At 45.6% G+C, this 21,956-nt stretch overlaps 1 protein-coding gene across 1 annotated transcript in view; it reads right to left on the bottom strand.

Moving 5' to 3' along the window:
- LOC114789968 (rho GTPase-activating protein 6-like) overlaps positions 1 to 18,925 on the bottom strand; it is a 69,153-nt gene extending 50,228 nt beyond the window's left edge. Inside the window, exon 1 of the mRNA XM_028979477.1 lies at positions 18,506 to 18,925. Within this exon, the coding sequence (XP_028835310.1) occupies positions 18,506 to 18,829 (324 nt within the window). The 5' untranslated portion in view covers positions 18,830 to 18,925. The remainder of the gene's footprint in view (positions 1 to 18,505) is intronic.
- Between the last annotated feature and the right edge of the window lie 3,031 nt (positions 18,926 to 21,956).

Genomic DNA, 21,956 nt, shown 5'->3' with positions numbered 1-21,956 from the left:
ATTCGGACTAAAATAAGACTGAAACTTGACTAGACCAAAATGAGTCTGGACGTGAGTAAGACTTATAAAAACTAAAACTATAAAAACTAAATGAAATATTAATAAATATTTGTACAGTTTTGAAGTTTTTGGTCTAATTTCTGCCGGGTTTTATAATAAAGATGAGGTGGACTGAGCTAGAATGGGGAAGGACGGAAGGAACCCGACGTCAGAGCTGAATGACGGGACTGACGTCCACACTTCCTGGTCCAGCTTTTTCTCTCACACAGCAAAGCTCCAGTTGCCATAGTAACCTGTGAAACATGCCAGACGTGGCCGGCTGGCAGTGGCATGTACAGCGATGATGCGTATGCACGCGCGTGTCGACATGCACTGCATCGTACGCACAACTTCACCCCCGTGTTTACCACCGTGGCTGGTTGCCTATGATAAAAGGCACGTAGTGTGTGATTAGGGTGCTAGTGGCCTAGTGGGTAACACACTCACCTATGAACCAGAAGAACCAGGTTCAAACCCCACTTACTACCATTGTGTCACTGAGCAAGCCACTTTACCCCGAGTGTCTGCAGGGGGGGACTGTCCCTGTAACTACTGATGGTCGCTCTGGATAAGGACGTCTGGTAAATGCCGTAAATGAAAATGTAAATGTAAACGTATTTCCAGGTTACTGGAAAAGGTCAGTGGTTAGCGCCATGGTCCCACACCTCCAAAGTTCTGACTTCAAATTCTGGCTCTGACTTTGTGTGTGTGGAGTTTGCATGATCTCCCCATGTCGATGCGGGTTTTCTTCCTCCCCCTGGTGGCGTCACTCATATATTACCAGCCCAACGCACACACTCTCGCACCCAGAGAGAAGGGCCGACCTGGTTCACAAACCCCTTCTTAACCAAACAAGCCTCTTCTTCTCTCTACTCTCCATTCCGCTTCCTTCTCTTCACTCTCAGGTCCAATCAGTTATAATCCCATTTTACATGACATTCCCCAGAATCCGAGCATCATATGGACCGGTGGTGACCATACGCAGTCGCGTGAGAACGTGTGTGAAGATACCATCCCATGCGATGTGGCATTAATCTAGCCTTTTAGGATTTCCTCGGGCTTTCGTCACTTGCCTTTCCTTTGTTTGCACGCAGCTTCTCCGTGAAAACAAGACACGTACAAACACAAAGCAAGTGCGGTCGAGCCGATAATAGTGCTTCCATCATCATTTCAACACCTTTTGGTGGTACCTCGTACAGGACATGGGCAATCTCGGAGAAGATAGGTGGAACACTGTGACAAGAGCACTAGAACCAGCAAAACATAAGTTCCAGCCATCTGCTCTCCATCCGGCTGCTTTTTCTGTTTAGACACATTTATTTACTGCTTCGTCACAATGATCTGATGTAATGCAGACAGTGACCAATGGATGACACTCCATTATGTTCTTGAGAGATTCTCACAAGTCTCATAAAAGCGTCCTGGTGCTATTTTGACAAGAATGTTCCTCTAGAAACCCAGAAATGTTCTACGGTTCTCTAAAAACCGAAATCATTTCAGAATGACCCTGTTCACTCATGCCGATGACATGCCAAAGGGAGATTAAATCACACAGGTTTTAGTCATGTGTTTGTCTGGACAATGAACTGGACTGGTCTCACAACTCTTTTATGACTCTGTGGTGGCCTTAGGTCCTCTTTTATGGTGTGGTCTGCTGGGGACAGAAAGAGGCTGAACAGGCTGATCCGGAGGGCCAGCTCTGCTCTGGGATGCCCTCTGGACCCTGTGGTGAGTGACAGGACATTGGCGGCTAAACCGTCATCCCTGCTGGACAACATCTCCCACCCTGACATCATTGAGCAGCTCCTTCAGTGGCAGGCTGAGCGATTCAGGAGGTCTTTCCTGCCAACCGATGTCAGGCTCACACATCCAGTACACCATCTCCACACACACACACGTAAACAGGCATGTACTGTATATACTGTCACTGTTTTTCTTCTAGGACTATTTATTAGTATGTTGAACTTTTTATATTATACAGTCGACATATTGTTTTTTTTTTTTTTTTGCTGCTCTTATCTTGTACTGTCTACTTTCCTCTGTGACAATGTAAATTTCCCACTTGTGGGAATAATAAAAGTTTATCTTATCTGGTCTCTTATGAACAATGGTTCTGACTGGAATATTGCAGGACCACCCTTTACTGCTGGATCCTTCAGAAAACGTGGTCTATGAAGGTCTTGACGTTCATCTTTTGAAGGCTGCACTCTACAGGTCTCTTGTTAAATTTGATGTCTTATGGCCTATAATAACAGATGTACCTCTTGTGTCATGGAGCTCCACCCCTTGGCAAACAATTTGAACACAGTCTGAAATGCTCATGTCAGGGTGGTAGTAGCCTAGTAGGTAACAAACTCGCCTATGAGCCAGAAGACCCAGGTTCAAACCCCACTTACTACCATTGTGTCCCTGAGCAAGACACTTAACCCTGAGTGTCTCCGGGGGGGGACTGTCCCTGTAACTACTGATTGTAAGTCGCTCTGGATAAGGACATCTGATAAATGCTGTAAATGTCATGAAGGAACACTCACTCACTGTCCAACATCATTTATTCCTCAACAAGGTTGTGGAACCCAGAACCCACCCAGGGCAGGTCAAGTACAATTACATCCATGTTCTGGAAAAAAAAATGAAAAATGAAAACAATCAAATGATGATATGATGATAATGAGGTGGCTTTTATTAGAATCTGAGGCAAATCATTTGGCATATTTATAAGATTCCTTCTATGGATGATCATGAGCCGAAGTTTACCTGATTTCTGTGTGCCCCTTGTCCTGTTTCCACCTGTAATTATTGTATAAATGTACCTGTATAAATGTGTCCAGTCCACATGCGATTATTGTTGTCCCTTGTCATGTGTCTCCTTTCTTGTTATATATTGTTTTATATATAATGTGTCCCTCCCTGCACCGCTTCCCGTGACAAGGACATTACCATCACGCTCCTGGTAGAATTTTGCATTCAGTGGTGGTTCAGTGGCGGAATTCTCACCTGCCACGTGGGAGGCCCGGGTTCGATTCCCGGGCAATGCAGCTCTGCTGTTTTGTGGTGCAGTGGTGGCCTAGTGGTTAAGGAAGCGGCCCCGTAATCAGAAGGTTGCTGGTTCGAATCCCGAGCCGCCAAGGTGCCACTGAGGTGCCACTGAGCAAAGTACCGTCCCCACACACTGCTCCCCTGTCATGGTGCCCACTGCTCACTCAGGGTGATGGGTTAAATGCAGTGGACAAATTTCACTGTGTGCACCGTGTGCTGTGTATCACAATGACAATCACTTCACTTTCACTTAATTTTGGAAACTCTCTGGGTTCGATTCCCTTTTTTGTAAATAGCCTGCTACGGTGAAACGGGATCTCTGTCAGTCCCATTCAAATACGAGTAAATACAAAGCTCAACCACCTAAACAGAGACAAAAACAGTGCAGAATGTCCCGGAGTACAACATTCCCAGGGAATACACGCTCTGCACCGCGGCCCTCGGCTGTTTGCCGTGAACTCTGGGCGAACTGTGGGTCCGGTGCAGGTTGATACCAAAATCTCCTTCCCGGCACGGAACCTGCAGTGACCTGCTGGTGGCGCATGATAAATAAAATGCTGCTTTTCCCAGTTTGCATCGGATCCAGGACGCCAACGCTGTGCGGGATTCGGTTCGAGGACGTCCCCATGAAACACAGCTTTGTGACGCACGGCCGGCGGCGCTATTTCCCTCGGCAGGAGGAAATTACGAGCGGGAAGCCTCGGGGGGACCGGACCAATCCCCGTCATCCATCATCCTGCTGACCAGAGTCACGCCGTGCGGCCAACTGCACTCAGCCTTTCCCAGAATTCCGCAGGTTTCTGTTGTTGTGGGTTTGGGGTTTTGTTAGGGGTTGGATGGAGGACATCTTGTCCTGCGGCTCTATTTCTTCAATCAGCAGGAGCTGAATAGCTGCCTCATCCAATCAGATTGCAGAGGGCTGTGTGTGTGTGTGTGTGTGTGTGCGTGTGTGTGTGTGTGTGTGTGTGTGTTACTTTAATGGGTTTCAGGGGAAGTGGGAAGATTTATCATTCCTTACATCAGCCATCCTCTGTGTTGGACGTCATTCACACACACACACACACACACACACACATACATGGAGACAAATCACATGCACAAACAAACTAAAATAAAGACAAGAACGCAACAGTCCACAGCGTGTATACATAAATTCTGTGATTTACACACATTTATAGGCTTCCCTCTCTCACACACACACACACACACACACAAACATACACCTCCACTCCCTTCAGGATGTGTTGGTGACGGCTGCAGGAGCATCTGCCTGGAGATGACGTCTGAAAGTGCACACACACACACACACACACACACACACAAGTTTTTTTTACTGGAAACTAAACCAAACCCGCTCCACCAGGACAGCCCCGTGTGGACCGTCCGGCAGTCACTGAAAAGCAGATACTTTATTCATTTAAGTTCACTGCATTATTACACTCTGCCTTGCGTCACAGGTATTAGTATGAGCCACACCCACCTCAGTATGGCAGACCATTTATTCATGTGTTGCAACAGGTTTTTTGCCCCCTGCGGGTAGCGGTTGAAGCTAGCGACCTGGCATATCGAACGTGTCGGTGCCGGCAATGGTCGGGTCATGAAAACAAGGAAAAATGCAAAAACAAACTGGGGGGTGATCTACGGGTTGAGCGCAATTCCCAAAAAAAAGATCCCGGTGCCAAAGAAGTCAACTGCAGGGGTGGCCTAGCGGTTAAGGAAGCGCCCCCGTAATCAGAAGGTTGCCGGATCGAATCCCGATCCACTGCGGTGCCACTGAGCAAAGCACCGTCTCCACACACTGTTCCCCGGGCGCCTGTCATGGCTGCCCACAGCTCACTAAGGGTGATGGTTAAATACAGAGGACAAATTTCACTGTGTGCACCGTGTGCTGTGCTTATCACAATGACAATCACTCCACTTTTGCCACTTCACTTTAAAACTGTGTCCTCCTCAATGACATGTGTGGTCCTTAGCACTCACACCCATCATTACAAAGTGCTTTGAAAGGCTGGTTCTGAGGCACACGAAGACCCAACTTCCACAGACTCTGGACCTGCTTCAGTTCGCCTACCGGCCGAGCCGCTCCACAATCTCGTCTGCCCTCCACACAACCCTCTCCCACCTCGACAAAAAAGACACTTACGCCAGAATGCTGTTTATCGACTTCAGCTCGGCATTCGACACTGTCATCCCTCAGAAGCTCGTAATGAAGTTGGACCTGCTGGGAATAAGCTCTCCACTCTGCAGCTGGATCTTGGACATCCTAACAGACAGGACTCAGCCTCAGGTGAAATAAGACCTCCAAGGTCCTCTGAGCACAGGTTCCCCACAGGGATGTGTGCACAGCCCACTGCTGTTCACTCTGCTGACCCACGACTGTGCTGCACAGTACAGTTCCAACCACATCATCAAGTTCAACCACATCACCACATCAAGTCCAACCACATCATCAACAGTAGTGGGGTTCATCACCAACAACGGTGAGTCTGACGAAAGCAGCCGGTCATAATAATGTGGCCAAAAACACCTTCAGCCACATTATTACGACCACCTGGTCCTTCAACCACTTTATTAAAACCCCTGCTCCTGTAGCTTGACACCAACTCCAGAGACAGGCCCATCAAAATCTTTCCAGGAATTTTGGTTTCTAGTATTTAAATGATATTCTATTCTACAGAGTGTGGAAATAATCTATTTTCAGCCCATAGATATAATTTAGTCCAACTACATAACTCACACTAAAATAACATAACTTCTTCTTAATTCCCCTTGTTCTAAAAGCCAGTCCTTTGTATTTTTTTTTTTTAACAGGAAAATTGTTAACAAATTTACATAATAATTTTTTAAGATAAAGGGCCCCCTACTGACAGCATTACAGAATTACAGCCTGCAGTGTTTCACTACAGCAGATCCTAAAAGTCCAAATCATCTCTTTAGTGATATGAGAATTGTGGTGAAGTGAATATTGGAGGTGGAAAGAATGTCTCCAGGTTCCTGTGATTCGCCGGTTCTGAGGAAAACAAGCATAAATGATCTAAGTCAGCTTGTCCAGATGTAGACCCCTAAGCCAAAAACCCATAAAAAAAAATAATTTTTAAAAGTTGTGCAAACATTCGGTTCTGAAGGTAAGAAGGTAGAACAGGAAGTGTAAAAATGTGTGGGGGACATGAACTAGATTGTGATTTGTGATTACAGACGCAGGTCCCTCCACCTTCATCACTACCTCAGATTCCACTTCTGAAAAGACATCATGCATTTCTGTGATCAAGAAGGCCGTGGTGACAAAAGTAATTTAAAAACCAAATTAGGTATTTCCATGATAGACTAGATATGAAGAATTTATGGATGAAGCACATCTGCCAAATGCTGTATATATAAATGTAGGCACTGGCTTGCTTGCTTATTTAACTCTTTAGTTATGCATTTACTTGTATTTACTTCCCACTTGTGGGACTAATAAGGGTTTATCTTATCTTACTAAATTAATTGTACAAAACGGTCAGAAGGGGGCAGCAGTGCGCTGAATAACTTTCATAATTTTTTGTCACTTACATTTCAACTTCTTTTTTGCCTCAATTTTCATAGACAAATTAATATAAACTAGCTAATCAGTAGAATATGGCCCTTTAATGTGACCGTGTGCCAAGTGGAACGCAAGGTTTATTGATTTAGCAAATGCTGAATTCCCAGGGTGCTTGAGATATAAATTACTGGTTAGACAATAAATCCTACATCATTCATCCAGAGAAAGAATCACCAGGTCTCGGGTGTGCAAACACAAAAAAAACCGGCATCCTCATCGTACTTGATCATCCCGTCCAGGCCGATGTGGAAACAGATGAACTCAGTGCTTCACTTGGAATCACTTCACATGGATTTCTGTGATCTTTGGAGACTGAGGGATGCAGATAAATAAAGTTTTATGCACATGGCAACAAAATACCACAGTTCATGTCAGCACACAGAGCAGCCGGTATCTCGTCCCTCCAGTTTTTCACTCATTCCTGGTGCATTTGTCAGGAGGCCGCAGGCCGAGAATAGAAAGTGTTGCGGCTATTTTCAGGGACCCTCACATGGCGTCTCTGGACGGCTTTCACGCCGGCGACACGTTCCACCCAAATGCTCCAGTTACGCAGGGATCAGCGCCCACCCCACAGCTGCAGTAGGGCCGCTTACAGTGTCTACCACCAAATAGAGTATTCGATGGTTTAGAATGGGGTTCTCATGTTAAGAAATCTGTTTCATAGAGAGCTGAGTAGTTCTGGGGAGAAGTTTGAACTCAGCAGTCAATACAACCAATTTAAAAGTCCCAAAAATGTGAGCTATTAATATATAACAAATCATGCTCCAAAAAGAATCATCTTATTTAAACCTTTATGTTGTCCTGGCACCAAACCGCTTTCAGCCGTAAAAAAAAAAAAAATGTCTTATCTGACGGTACAACGGTAACGTGGAATAAGATGCTGGCACTGAGAGCATTTGACAGCATTGGAAATATGCAGCGATGATGATTCTCCTTCCAAAAAACAACTTTTTAAACATCTGTAAAGATTTTCTAGATCAACATGGCGATCATTTTTTATAGAACAGATTTTTAGTCCCTTACTGAGGCTCATTTTGGGTGTCCACTTAACGTTCAATAAAACATGAAAGACATGAATAATTACACAACAGGTTCTCTTCTCCAAAATACAGAGAAATACATGTCTATTTACAAAGAACATACTGCCCATATTATTCCTTCTATTATTTTTTTTAATGAATTCTTGATTTCTTGTCCTTTATTGTTGATTGGTCACATATTTGGATTACATAGAACAACCAACTGAGCTTGAAGGCTTTGGGGGATTTCTTTTTCCCTTGTGGAATACTTGGATATGCACAGTACATACGATTCCACTCTAGGTCAAGAGCTAAAATGGCCTAAATTTCAAAGGCAAGACTGTCCAACAAAAGAAGTTGAGTTAGGAATATTTCCTTTAGGAAAACTGAGGTGAACTTGCAGAGGAATGTATCAAAAGCTGTCCTCTCCCTACCCTCTGGGTTGTCTGGAGAAAGCAGGAAATGAAACTGGCTTCATGCTGGGAACGTTCAGGCTCTTCACACACCTTTCAGATGCTTCACTCTACATTACCTACATTACCATATCAATTTTACACCAGGAATTGTGCATAGAGTTGCCATCAGTTTCTCCCAATGTAACAGTGCGGACCATATTTACAATAAAAAACTTACGCTTTATAATAAAAAACGTATGATGTACCAATCAGTTTCTCCCAATGTTACAGTGCGGACCATATTTACAATAAAAAACGTACGCTTTAGAATAAAAAACTTACGATGTACCAATCAGTCTCTCCCAATGTTACAGTGCGGACCATATTTACAATTAAAAACTTACGCTGTACCAATCAGTTTCTTCCAATGTAACAGTGCGGACCATATTTACAATAAAAAACGTACGCTTTATAATAAAAAACTTACGATGTACCAATCGGTCTCTCCCAATGTTACAGTGCGGACCATATTTACAATAAAAAACTTACGCTGTACCAATCAGTTTCTCCCAATGTAACAGTGCGAACCATATTTACAATTAAAAACTTACGCTGTACCAATCAGTTTCTTCCAATGTAACAGTGCGGACCATATTTACAATAAAAAACTTACGCTTTATAATAAAAAACTTACGATGTACCAATCGGTCTCTCCCAATGTTACAGTGCGGACCATATTTACAATAAAAAACTTACGCTGTACCAATCAGTTTCTCCCAATGTAACAGTGCGAACCATCTTTAGAATTAAAAACTTGCACTGTACCAATCAATTTCTTCCAATTTAACAGTGTGGGCCGTCTGTACAATTGTTACGATTGGGTGCCGCTGGAAACGCACCTGGCACCAGTCTGCTTGACATGAGGGCTCCAGCCATGGAACAGATGTGGTTAATAAGGTAGACATGGCTGGAGCCTAATTATATGGACTATCTGAGCAGCTGATGGAGGCTGTGATATTTTTATGTCGACCGTATGACTTGTGTGTACAGTTGTCTTCAGATCTGGCAATCGCCACACGCCTGCGAGTTAGTTTGTATTTTTTTCCCCTTTTGTTTCCCCTGTTTTTGGCCCTCGTGCCGTTTCCAGAATGTCCCGCCTCTGCGCTTCATTCCCCAGTCAGCTCGCGGACGCGGCAACAATAAAGAATTTACGCTATACTACAGTTTTTTCCAATGTTGCAGTGAGGACAATATTTTGAATTAAGAGTTTAAGAAGTTTAACAGTACGTGATTAATCTGTGTATATGAGTATATAATCTATCGTGGGTTCTTGTTCTCATCAAGTCATTTCTGTCGTTGGTCCAAACAGTTTCCAGTAAATATTTTACATTTAAATAAATTTCTTAGGGCTAATGACTTTATACAGACGCCTGAGGTGGTTACATGTGTCTAACATCTTCTGTGAAAGGAAGCAGTAGTTCAGCACAATCACCACCAAAACACGCCAGCAGAGCTTTAAACTTCAGGAGAGAATGTGAAGGCTGTTCTATTTTTAAACACAGTTGTAAACCAAAGTTTATCTTAAATTAAAGCTACTCCGAGCTCTTCAGAGTTTCTAGGAACATCAAGGGTGGTCTTTCCATTTGAGCATAAATCAGAAATCTGAAGGATTCTGAGATGTTGGACCATCCACTGAAATAACCCAGAAAGAGTTTAGAACATTGTGACGGATCCCATTTCAGGTAGATTTCTATGTTCGGGGAGGAGAGGAAACATGGGCTGAATAACTGGTAGAGATGAGACCATCACCATGCCAGACACCATAATCCTACTTCAGCTTGCATTCCAGAGACCCTCAACATGTCTTCAAAGAAAGACCCCAACATGTCGGATGGTTCTTTCACAGGATAAAACTCATTATTCTGGTAAAAACGTATTAAGATGTGTTTGGTTCAAGACGATGATGATGGCTAAAGGTATGAAAGTCTCTGATCGTGGGAACTCCACTCATGAGCATGTCAATGTTAAGGAGATGAGATTGGAAAGCACCTACCGCCTCCATGTCATTGCTTCAGAACCATCAGTACTTTATCCAGAAGCTGTTCTTTTCAATCTCTTACGATGATGAAACTACACAACTGTGGAGCCCCAGGGTCTGAAGGCACCTGGCCCATATCTGGATGAACGATTCTGGGGTCACAGCCAGGGCTGCAATGGGGAGTTTCCTCAACCAGCGCGGAAACGATTATGCCAGAGTACACACACGTCTAAGACGAGAAACACAAGGAGTCGCTTTCAAACACAGCGGACGCTCCGATAAAATACAGATTTGCGGGCGCTACACATCCACGTATACGTATACGCATACTACCTACACGTCTGCTGGCTGTGGGGGTCGGAATGAAACATTACTACACTTCAGATGCCAAATAAGAAAAATTCTGTGCCCCTGTTGCAACATTGTGTGTAGCAGGTCACACCACAAAATCATCTCACGCAACACGAGCAAACGTTCAAAGCGTTAAACGCGATATGTGTAGATCGATGTGTTTTACTAGTTTTCTATTTTATTTCATACAATAATGTCGGCTAGCTTTTGTTTAACAGCTAACAACAGAATTGGTGCGAAAAACTTTCATATCTTTTGTATCAAAGTATCTTTGTTACAGTTTATTAGCCATCCTTTTGTTGTTCAGCTGTTTAAATGATTCGGCTAATAAGACCAAACTGATGCTGAAACTGACCAAGGGTGTTTGGCCACTGGACAAATGACCAAAAACGGTCAGGTTTGAAATGTAAGTGGAATGTCTGGCTATGTCTTGTTGCCTTCTGAAAGGTGTTTAGTCCTTGTCCTAGGTTCAACCTTTTTCTGAAAAATGAATTTTGCTAACATGTATTAAATGTGTTGAATTTATATATTGTGTATTTTACTTACGTTTAGCTCTTTGGTGCTTTGACACAATAAGCATCACCAAGATGAACAGATAATACATGATTACACATCTTTGTGTTACTTTTCTTGACAAAAGTGTTAACATAGTTTTTAAAATGAACACAAGAACCACTGTCTCAAAACTCACCCATTAATGTGTAAGAATTTAAGTTTTTCAACACATCCTTTCTAAGCCTGTGTGTGTGTGTGTGTGTGTGTGTGTGTGTGTGTGTGTGTGTGTGTGTGTGTGTGTGTGTGTGTATGTGTGTGTGTGTGTGTATGCCCAGCGGTTAAAGAAGCGACCCCGTAATCAGAAGGTTGAATCCCGATACACCAAGGTGCCACTGAGCAAAGTCACAGTCCCCACACACTGCTCCCCGGGTGCCTGTCATGGTGCCCACTGCTCACCAAGGGTGATGGTTAAATACAGAGGACACATTTCACCGTGTCACCGTGTGCTGTGTTTCACAATGACAATCACTTCACTTTCATATCTGTTCTGTCAGATCACACTATAATGCAGCTGCTGCTTGTAGGTGGTAAACACTGTTAGTATTTCTGTTTCATCATTACAAATGCCCTTAAAATAAAAATCATCCCACGCTGTGAGTCATTTCTTGGTTTCTGCACATGACAAATGAAGAAGATGCTTTATGGTACAAAAATCACATGCATGGACAGATATGGTCTGGGTTTGAACAGGCCATTGCAAGTAAAGCAAAATCAAGGCTCATCACCACCCCTTCCACCCCACCCCTCTTTCTCCTCCACAGTGGTCATCCTCGGTTGCCCACCATCTCACTTTACTTTATTTTATCTCAGATGCTTTCACTCCAAACTTGTGTGTCCATGGATCGACGCTAGCGCAGAGTTTCTTAATTTCACAGTTTAATGTGTTTAATGTGCGACGCAGCGTGAAATCTTTAAACTTGCATGTCGGACACTGGCCTCCAGTAAGTGGGCTTCACGCCGCAGACTCCAGCCTTTATAAGGGCAGCCTGGAATGAGAACATTCCTAACTGGGGCCTTATGGAACAGTGCCGACAAACCAGAGCCACGGGTTCCTATACATCTGCAGTCCTGAACGGAGAAACTGCAGGCCAGTGGCCAGTGTTCCCAGCAAAGTGTTCGACATCTAAACCACACAGAGAACTCATCATTTCAGCACAATTTACTGGCCAACTCGGGTGTAAACTTTTTAAACAAAAGATTTTTCTCAACTACATGCATAAAAAAAATTATATTCCAAGCACTTATCATCCAAATTTGAGTTCAGAAATCTATACCTTGTGTTTATTTAGAGCACCAGGCAATGTGTCTGTGCGAAATTTCTCTCTTTTTGACCGGGCTTTAGCTTCAACTGATTTCTCTGTTCTCCAAACTGACATGGACTAAGCGAGAAGAGGAAAACCCCGGGCCAAGAAGCAACAGCTTTACACTTTTCAGCCTAAAATGGCCGGGCCATCCACAAAATTTCACTGTTGTCTTATTATTTTTAGTGCAGGCAATAGTGTGTGTGTAAGTGTGTGTCTGTGAATGTTAGATGTAGTACTCTGCAGGTGGTAGTAGCCTAGTGGGTAACACACTCGCCTATGAACCAAAAGACCCAGGTTCGAACCCCACTTACTACCATTGTGGTAAGATTCTTACCCCTGAGTGTGTCCAGGGCGGGACTGTCCCTGTCACTACTGATTGTAAGTCACTCTGGATAAACGTCGTAAATGTAAATGTGCGGTACAAGCCTTCAATCTGTCAGTAATCCGCTGATCACTGTGTGCTGCGCACTTCCGGGGTTTCCGGTCCTAGCTTGTTTGGTGCCCTGTGTGAGGCCAAAAAAGTCAATTTGATTTTAAAAATCACAAAATAAAATCTTGGAACCCTGGAGGGACTGATTATATATTTTTAATGTATCTACAGCTGAAAATAAAAAAAATTGCTTTGCTATGTCATGCTCTGCATTCAGAGTCTATGTCCCTCAAATTGCCATTCAAACAAGTTGAGGAAATCTTCAGGAAGGAACTTCCCTTTAGCCATCTATAAATTAACCATTGCATAGATATTTATGAATTCTAATTATTTGTTGCAAATATCACATTTCAGTCTGTAAATTTTGTAATTCATTCATCAAAACACTGTATTTTGGCCAATGAAAGACAAATGTACATAACATCCAGAAAAAATAACAAATGACCATCAAGGGATTTAAATCTCCCGGTTGTATGTGAGAATTGTTGTGGTTCAAAATGTTAAAGACAAGCATCAGATCAGAAAGTGTTTTATGCCTACTCTATATCCCGAGGTAATGCATTGGGTCTCAGCGTTAAAAGGGTTAAAGGTCCCCTGTTATGACTGTCCCCAAAAACTGTATCTGAAGCCTCTTTCTGAAATTCAGCCTTGGTTTTGGTGTCTGTAGCTTTAAATGCTAATGAGGAGGAGAGAGGCGGGACGAGGAGGAGAGCAGCCTATAGAACTTGAGTGGGCATTCACGGAAATGACATCATCAACACCGTTCACCAAGAACAATGTTTGGCGCAGACAGACCATAGACATGCTCAGAGAACTCGTATTCATGTTAAATCATCTCACAAAGTGACATTTTCATGACACAAAGTGACATTAATGAAACTCTAGGAACTCCAGGAAGTTAATGGACAGTCTCTTAAAAATGGAGCGCAGTTTTTCTCATCCCCACACTCATCATTCCCAGCGGCTCCACAGACTGTACAGGTCTGTTTCCTCTGAGCTGAAACCTTCTCCCTGAAGAGAAACAGACACTGACAACACATACACACACACACACACACACACTGCAGCAGTGGAAATGTGCTCCAGCAGAGTTTACTCGGCTCTGCCTACTAAAGCTACTATCAGCTACTTCCACACAAATGAGTAGATGGAAGACGGAGGAATGACACCACCGAGCGAGATAAAGAGGACAAGGAGCAGGGACGACATTTTTAATCTGCACTGGTTGACAAAATTTGTCCGAAAACAAAAATGCGATGACGGTACGGCAGCTTGGAATACTTTCCTTTACCTCGTATTAAACATGTCCGCTGGTGGCCATAAAGAGACAGACTAAGTCCCCTGGTCCCAGGATGGTTCCAGCAGCCACGACCCTGAGTGACAGGACAGAACTGCTATGGAAAGTGACTAATGGCAGCTCTATAGTAGAGTAAGACAATTTGGGGAGGGAAAAATAAGTCATATTGCGATTTGATAAATGGCTCTTGCTTGGATAGCAATAAAAAGACACATACAAATTACTAACAACAAATATGTAGGGTGGTAGTAGCCTAGTGTGTAACACACTCGCCTATGAACCAGAAGACCCAGGTTCAAATCCCACTTACTACCAATGTGTCCCTGAACAAGACACTTAACCCTAAGTTGCTCCAGGGGGGACTGTCCCTGTAACTACTGATTGTAAGTTGCTCTGGATAAGGGCGTCTGGTAAATGCCGTAAATGGAAATGGAAACAACTTGAAATGCCCAGTGCTTTCAAAATACAACATTTTACTAAATTAACCACAATTGGCTTTTCTAACCGGTTTGACCAGTTCACCGCCACTTCACATTTACCAAAGTTTACCATCTCCTTCCTCCCTCATACCACCCCGATCCTACCACACCCCATATGGCACACCCTACTCCCAGCCACCACCCAAAATCATCATGGCATTCTCCTTTTCACCACCCTCTTAGAGTCACAGCAGACCTGGTCAGGGGACAACTGAGGAAAGTTTTGCCCCAGACCTGCGCTGCTGAACTTATAGAGATCTGCTGCAACGAGACTTCAACCTCAGTCTTGGGACTAGGGAGAGTGATGAAGACTCTTCCTCAACCCCCTCAGACGCTCTGGTCAGCAGCAGTGGTGCAGTCCCCTCTCCTCTTCAACCTGTACACCTCAGACCTCTGCTTCAACTCTGAATCATGTCACATTCAGAAGTTGATCGTGACACGTTCGTCATGGGGTGAATCAGGGACGACCAGGAAGGGGAACAGGAGTCTGGTGCCAGTCAGACCACCTACAGCTCACCACCTCAAAGACCAAGGAACTGGTTATAGATTTCGGGACGTCTAGACCAGGTCCACCACAAGTTCAGATCAGAGGAGGCGAATGTGGTCAACACGTACAAGTACCTCGGGCTGTGGGTGAAAAGTAATCAGGACTGGACATATAATACAAAGCAGCCTGTACTTCCTGAGGAGGCTGCAGGAAGCTCCTGTGGATGTTCTACCAGTCTGTGTGGACTGTGTTGGATAAACAACAATAAATACGCTGCATTCATTTGGCTCCCCGCGGAAGACCAGGGGGTTTTATATATGTTGTTATATATTTTCCCGCGCCGGGAACGGTTAACAGGCTGAAACGAGTCGTTTTTGGCGTCGCGTTCTTGCAGTCGCACGACCTGACTGCGATCAGATTTTCTTAAAAACGTCGAAACAACGCTCTTTCTACGTGTTTTGGCTTTTAGACCACATGTAAACGGTGTTTCCTATGAAAAAGAGAGATTTTTCAGCAATGACGGACTCATGTAAAATACTGTTGCGTGTAACACTGACATTTTGCCGTTTGATAGTGGTTCCGCCCCCCTTCCAATGAGGTACTTCAGAGGGGCATGGGTGTGGTCAAATACACATTATCGAATGTTAAAGAGAATTCCTCTAATAATGCTGGATCAGAGAAATAACAGAGAAGTATTCAACACTAAAGATCAATACAACGCCAAACCAGAGACACGCAGCAAGAGAGGTAGGAACTCCAGTCGTCCACGACTGGCACGGACCAAATAATACACTAAACCCAACCCGCAGCGCATTTCTCAAGCGAAGCCGGTTCCCTCCGGTGCTGGACGAAGCTAACTTTAGCAAGAAGAAGCACACCAGCTCTAGGATGAAGATAACATAATCCAGGCTGAGAGCTGCCATTTTTAGGCCACGACGAAGCAAGCGGAGCAGCTGATCTCAGATCAGGGACCACTTCACTGCCTTTGTGTCCTCCTTCTCCAGACGTGCTGATTCATTAAAGTTCCGTATCGAATGTTTCTTGGTTTTAAAGCGGGTGCATGTTAAAGAGTACAACCAAGTGAATAAAATGATTGTATTCATGGTTGGAGTCCTAGTGAACCAGAACTGATTACTTCACTGATGGTGGCCTGAAATGCCATCAATGTAAATGCAATGTAAAAATGGGGGCGTGGCCACAACTGTTACGGAAGCGCCTCATTTTAACACGATTTTTACATATGTCAGCAATTTACAATTTCAGTGTTGGAGCATCTATTTTTACTGTTATTGCTGCTGCTTTCCAGATGATGTGAAAAGGTCTGAGGTACACGAGAGGGTGGACAGCACTCCTTCTCCTCGTTTGTTGCAGTGGTGGCCTAGCGGTTAAGGAAGTGGCCCCGTAATCAGAAGGTTGCCGGTTCGAATCCCGATCCGCCGAGGTGCCACCGAAGTGTCACTGAGCAAAGCACCGTCCCCACACACTGCTCCCCGGGCGCCTGTCATGGCTGCCCACTGCTCACTCAGGGCGATGGGTTAAATGCCGAGGACACATTTCACTGTGTGCACCGTGTGCTGTGCTGCTGTGTATCACAAGTGACAACCACTTCACTTTTTACTTTTCTGGCTTTTGCAAAACTCTTCCATAACCGTTCATCATCGGAGATAATGATGTAGCCGGCCACAGCGGCACGTCGGGTGACAGGCAGCCGCCCGTACAGTAACTGCACCGTCTCAGAGCTGCGTGAGGAATAATGCACGCGTGGCCTTTATTAATGCCTAGAAAAGCGCGAGAATCATCTTCCTGTTTTAATCACACGCATAAACACACTCTGCCATCACGTGTCCGGCCCTCCCACCTCCTTCGAAACAGAGAGCGAGGGAGAGTTTATGAGCGAAGCCGATGCCAAGCGATAAAGCCGGAGAGGAGGGTTCGAGCCTCTCAGCCAGAGCATGTGGACACCCGCCAAATATTTGGCCATTAAAACCCCGGTGCTAAAAATAATCCCGCAGTATGTTTTCGCAAGGACTTCGTTATTGGCCGAGCTGCAGAAATTTGCGTGCTGACCACGCGCAGACACCTGAGGAACGCCGACTCCGCCCTTCACCTCACTTCCACGTGCACCTCAGCCTGGCCTGCAGGGGTCAAGCTAGCTTTACACCAGTTCATTAGCATGGAGCCCCGTGGCGACCAATCAACACACACAGCGGGGGGTCAGGGTTAGAACCCGACCTGGCCTGATCCCGACCCGAGCAGGACCAGAGCAAGACAGAATCCGACTGGACAAGTGCAGTTTTTCAACTGGCCTCCGTTTCACCTCCTCAGCGTCCATTTTCATCTCTTTTAATTGTCCATCTCTCACGTGACAATTAAAACTCTGTGACGTTTTCGGCCAGAGGAGCCGCCTGATGCACTGACTTGGGTTAGTGGCGCCAACCCGGATCTCCAAGCAATTCTGACTCGGTTATGTTTTCCGGCCAGAGGAACCGCCCGATGCAGGGTTAGTGGCCTTAACTCGGATCTCTGAGTGATTCCGACTCGGTTATGTTTTCCGGCCAGAGGAACTGCCCGATGCAGGGTTAGTGGCCTTAACTCGGATCTCTGAGTGATTCCGACTCGGTTATGTTTTCCGGCCAACCGAACCGCCCGATGCAGGGTTAGTGGCCTTAACTCGGATCTCTGAGCGATTCCGACTCGGTTATGTTTTCCGGCCAACCGAACCGCCCGATGCAGGGTTAGTGGCCTTAACTCGGATCTCTGAGTGATTCCGACTCGGTTATGTTTTCCGGCCAACCGAACCGCCCGATGCAGGGTTAGTGGCCTTAACTCGGATCTCTGAGCGATTCCGACTTGGTTATGTTTTCCGGCCAACCGAACCGCCCGATGCAGGGTTAGTGGCCTTAACTCGGATCTCTGAGCGATTCCGACTCAGTTATGTTTTCCGGCCAACCGAACCGCCCGATGCAGGGTTAGTGGCCTTAACTCGGATCTCTGAGCGATTCCGACTCAGTTATGGATGCAAAATGACCTGTGTAATTTCATAGGGGCTGCGTTGCAGTAATCATAACAGATGACTATTCCATTGTTTATTTGGTTTGTGGCCTCGACACTGACCCCTGGTGGTACGGAGGCACAGTGAGGCGCAGTTTGGATGCAAGTATATCAGCAGGAACGTTAACAATATGCAGACATGGCCCGCAGCAAAGTACATTTCAGCTTTTAGCGGCGCCAAGCCGCCTGCGATAGATTTCGATTCATGCAACTTTTATGGTAAAATATTTATATTTTAAAGATTATAAAATGTATTTATGTGACACAGTCCACAATTTTAGACACGTTGTAGTTGTGACTAAAATGAATCGGTTCAATAGAGACCTCAGATTTGTGACTCATGAGTTATATGATGGATTCGATTCACGCGGGTGAGTGAAGAATCACAAACTAAAACTAAAACGGTGAAGTTTTATTAAAGATACCGAAGCGCGCCTTTACCTCCGACTTCCACACCACGTACGCGTGGCAGGCGGCCGCCTGCGGCTTCCTCTGCAGCCAGCGCCTCGGGGAGAAGATGGTGCCGCCGCTCCCCGCCGGGGTGCTGATGCTGGGGCTCCTGGGCAGGTCGAAGTCGAAGTGGAGGTTCTCGTCCAGCGGCGTGGCCGGGCTGGAGAAGGGCGGGGACGGCCGGACGTGGCCAGGTGTCCCCGGGACGTCCAGGTTCCGGATGACGGCGGGGTCCAGGCTGCGCGTCTGGCGCAGGCGCCGTTTGGGCGACGAGCAGGAGAAGACGCTGCTCAGAATGCCCTGCGCGGAGGCCATTTCTCCGCGGGACGGACCCGGACCCGGACCCCGCCGGACCCCCTGAAAGCGGACAGAGGAGGGGGGAGGAGTCCCGGTTACTTCGCGGTTCTCCGAGTCGCTTTAAGACACGCCCCCGCCGCGGTAATCCGCCGCGCCTAATCCACGGCCGAGACCCGGGTCACAGCGTGGATGGTGGCAAAGCTGCTTATGGGGCAGATAAGAACTTCGGGGTCCATTTACCAGGGACAGTCCCCTCCTGGACACAAGCTGCCTCCTCTGGGTCATCTCCTAATACCACCCGAGGCCACGAATGAACCGCATGGGGACAAAATCCAGAGAAATTCGTGGCATTTACTTTTACAGCATTTACCAGACGCCCTTATCCAGAGCGACTTACAATCAGTCGTGACAGGGACAGTCCCCTCCTGGACACAAGCTGCCTCTTCTCCTAATACCACTCGGTGCCACGAATGAACCGCATGGGGACAAAATCCAGAGAAATTCGTGGCATTTACTTTTACAGCATTTACCAGACGCCGTTATCCAGAGCGACTTACAATCAGTCGTGACAGGGACAGTCCCCCCCTGGACACAAGCTGCCTCCTCTGGGTCATCTCCTAATACCACCCGAGGCCACGAATGAACCGCATGGGGACAAAATCCAGAGAAATTCGTGGCACCGGTCTGTAGGCCCAGTGTGACCGTGTGCATTCTGTGCAATGACAAAGTGACATTCCGTGGACATACATTCTAAAACGACGTTGTTCTGTCCTCCATGCACATTTGGAATCTTGGTTGTGCTTTTCACACAGAGGAAGGTGGACACCAGATGTCTCATGGGTGACATTTACATTTACAGCATTTACCAGACACCCTTATCCAGAGCAACTTAAAATCAGTCGTGACAGGGACGGTCCCCTCCTGGACACAAGCTGGGTCGTCTCTGACCACCCGGTGCAACGAATGAGGGACAAAATTCAGAGAAATTCGTGGCACCAGTCTGTAGGCCCAGTGTGACTTCGTGCATCCTCAGGACGAAGTGACATTCCGTGGACGTTGTTCTGTCCTCCAGGCACATTTGGAATATTGGTTGTGCTTTTCACAGAGGGGAAGGTGGACACCAGATGTCCCGAGGGTGACAATCGCTGAAATCCCTCGTACAGTATAGACATAAATGAGGTGACGAATTCTGACTTTAGGGTGGTAGTAGCCTAGTGGGTAACATATTTACATATATATACAGCATTTATCAGACGCCCTTATCCAGAGCGACTTACAATCAGTAGTTACAGGGACAGTCTCCCTGGAGCAACTTAAGGTTAAGTGTCTTGCTCAGGGACACAATGGCAGTAAGTGGGATTCGAACCCGGGTCTTCTGGTTCATAGGCGAGTGTCTTACCCACTAGGCTACTACCACCCATGTAACACACTCGCCTATGTAACACACTCGCCCATGTAACTCGCCCATGTAACTCGCCCATGTAACACACTCGCCTATGAACCAGAAGACCCGGGTTCGAATCCTACTTACTACCATTGTGTCCCTGAGCAAGACACTTAACCCTAAGTTGCTCCAGGGGGACTGTCCCTGTAACTACTGATTGGAAGTCGCCCTGGATAAGGGCGTCTGATAAATGCTGTAAATGTAAATGTAAATGTACTTTACTGTGGACAAAATGCAATATGATTCCGTTTTTTTTTTTTTTTTTGTCCTTACTGACTTCATGGTTTATTCACTTAAGCGTCTATTGAGCATTTTGAATTATTAGCAGAGTTACTGCCGTTGTACCCGGTGATTTAATATATGCACCCGGAAGAAGAGGAAAGGAAGGAAAACGGCTGAAAAACAGACAGACGGAGGGCGAACGGTACCCAGAACCATCCTTTTCTAAAAGCAGGAAATGTGGACGCGCGGTCCTTCTTCATATAAAAAAAACGGAGGAGGGCAACTCATTACAGGTTCCCTGTACAGGTTCTCACGGTGGCGAGCGGCTCATGATAACGGAGCTCCGCCTGTGAAGGCCCAGACAGGCTGGAGCAGAGGCGGGAGCAGCCAAGTTTAGAAAGGTCCCCCATCATGAAAATGTCGCGCAGGGGTCGGGAACCTTTTTGCCTGAGAGAGCCATGACTGCCACATATTTTAAAGCGTAATATTGTGAGAGCCGCACGAAACGTTTAAAGTAAATCAGTTCATTTCTCCCCTTATGACGTCATAAGAGGAAATGTCTGCCCGGAGAATTTCACACCATTGCAGTTGCTCGGTGATTGAATGTAAAAATGAGCACAAACGTATTTTTTAGTTCCGTCACGCGACACTGTGAAGAACCTGTGGGATAATTTACATTTCTTTTCTGGAAAATGCCGACACGACATTGTGGCTGCTGGATGGGGTTGATGATGCTCAACCTCTACAGGCCGCCTCTCTCCTCCTCATTAGCATTTAAAGCCACAGATGGTGAAACGGCGTGTCCTGGGAAATCGGCTGTAATTCTGCACCAAGAGGCTTCAGATGCAGAATTAGGGGACCAACAAGGCCAATATAAAAGGGAAAAAAATCATAACATGGGACCTTTAAACCCCATTTGGATGGCTGCATGTATGCAGACTAATAAATAACCAACAAATAACATTTGGTGAACAAGTGTGAAGACGTCCACGCTGACCCAGAGCACAGGGTGTCCACAGAAGCCTCCGATGAAGGCCGCTGTCATGGGGAGAGAGCACAACACACCCGGAGAACAGCTCGGGAGTCAACACTACTTTATTGTTATGCATGTTCAGGGTTGGGATGTCACAGCGAACCACATATTTACAATATATAGAATTCTAATAATATTCAAAAAGCAAGGATGTTACACCACGTTACAAGAGGCAACACTTTCAGGTTTCAGACTTTGTTTATTGCAGAAGGAAACTAAACAAATGTCAATGCAGCATAACTTTTTTTATACATGATCCTTAAAAAAAAAAAAAGGCATTTGTAGCTTCGTTTTTAGGATTCAGACACCATAACACATCTAAGGGCACACGTCATATGAAAGAAGAAAATACACAGTATTAACAAATATAACAATGGCATACATTCACATTTACAGCATTTACCAGATGCCATTATCCGGAGCGATTTACAATCAGTAGTTACAGG

The sequence above is a fragment of the Denticeps clupeoides genome, chromosome 5, assembly GCF_900700375.1.
Source record: "Denticeps clupeoides chromosome 5, fDenClu1.1, whole genome shotgun sequence".
Taxonomy (NCBI): Eukaryota; Metazoa; Chordata; class Actinopteri; order Clupeiformes; family Denticipitidae; genus Denticeps; species Denticeps clupeoides.
The sequence above is the reverse complement of the archived record's forward strand: the minus strand, read 5'-3'. Positions and strand labels throughout refer to the sequence as shown.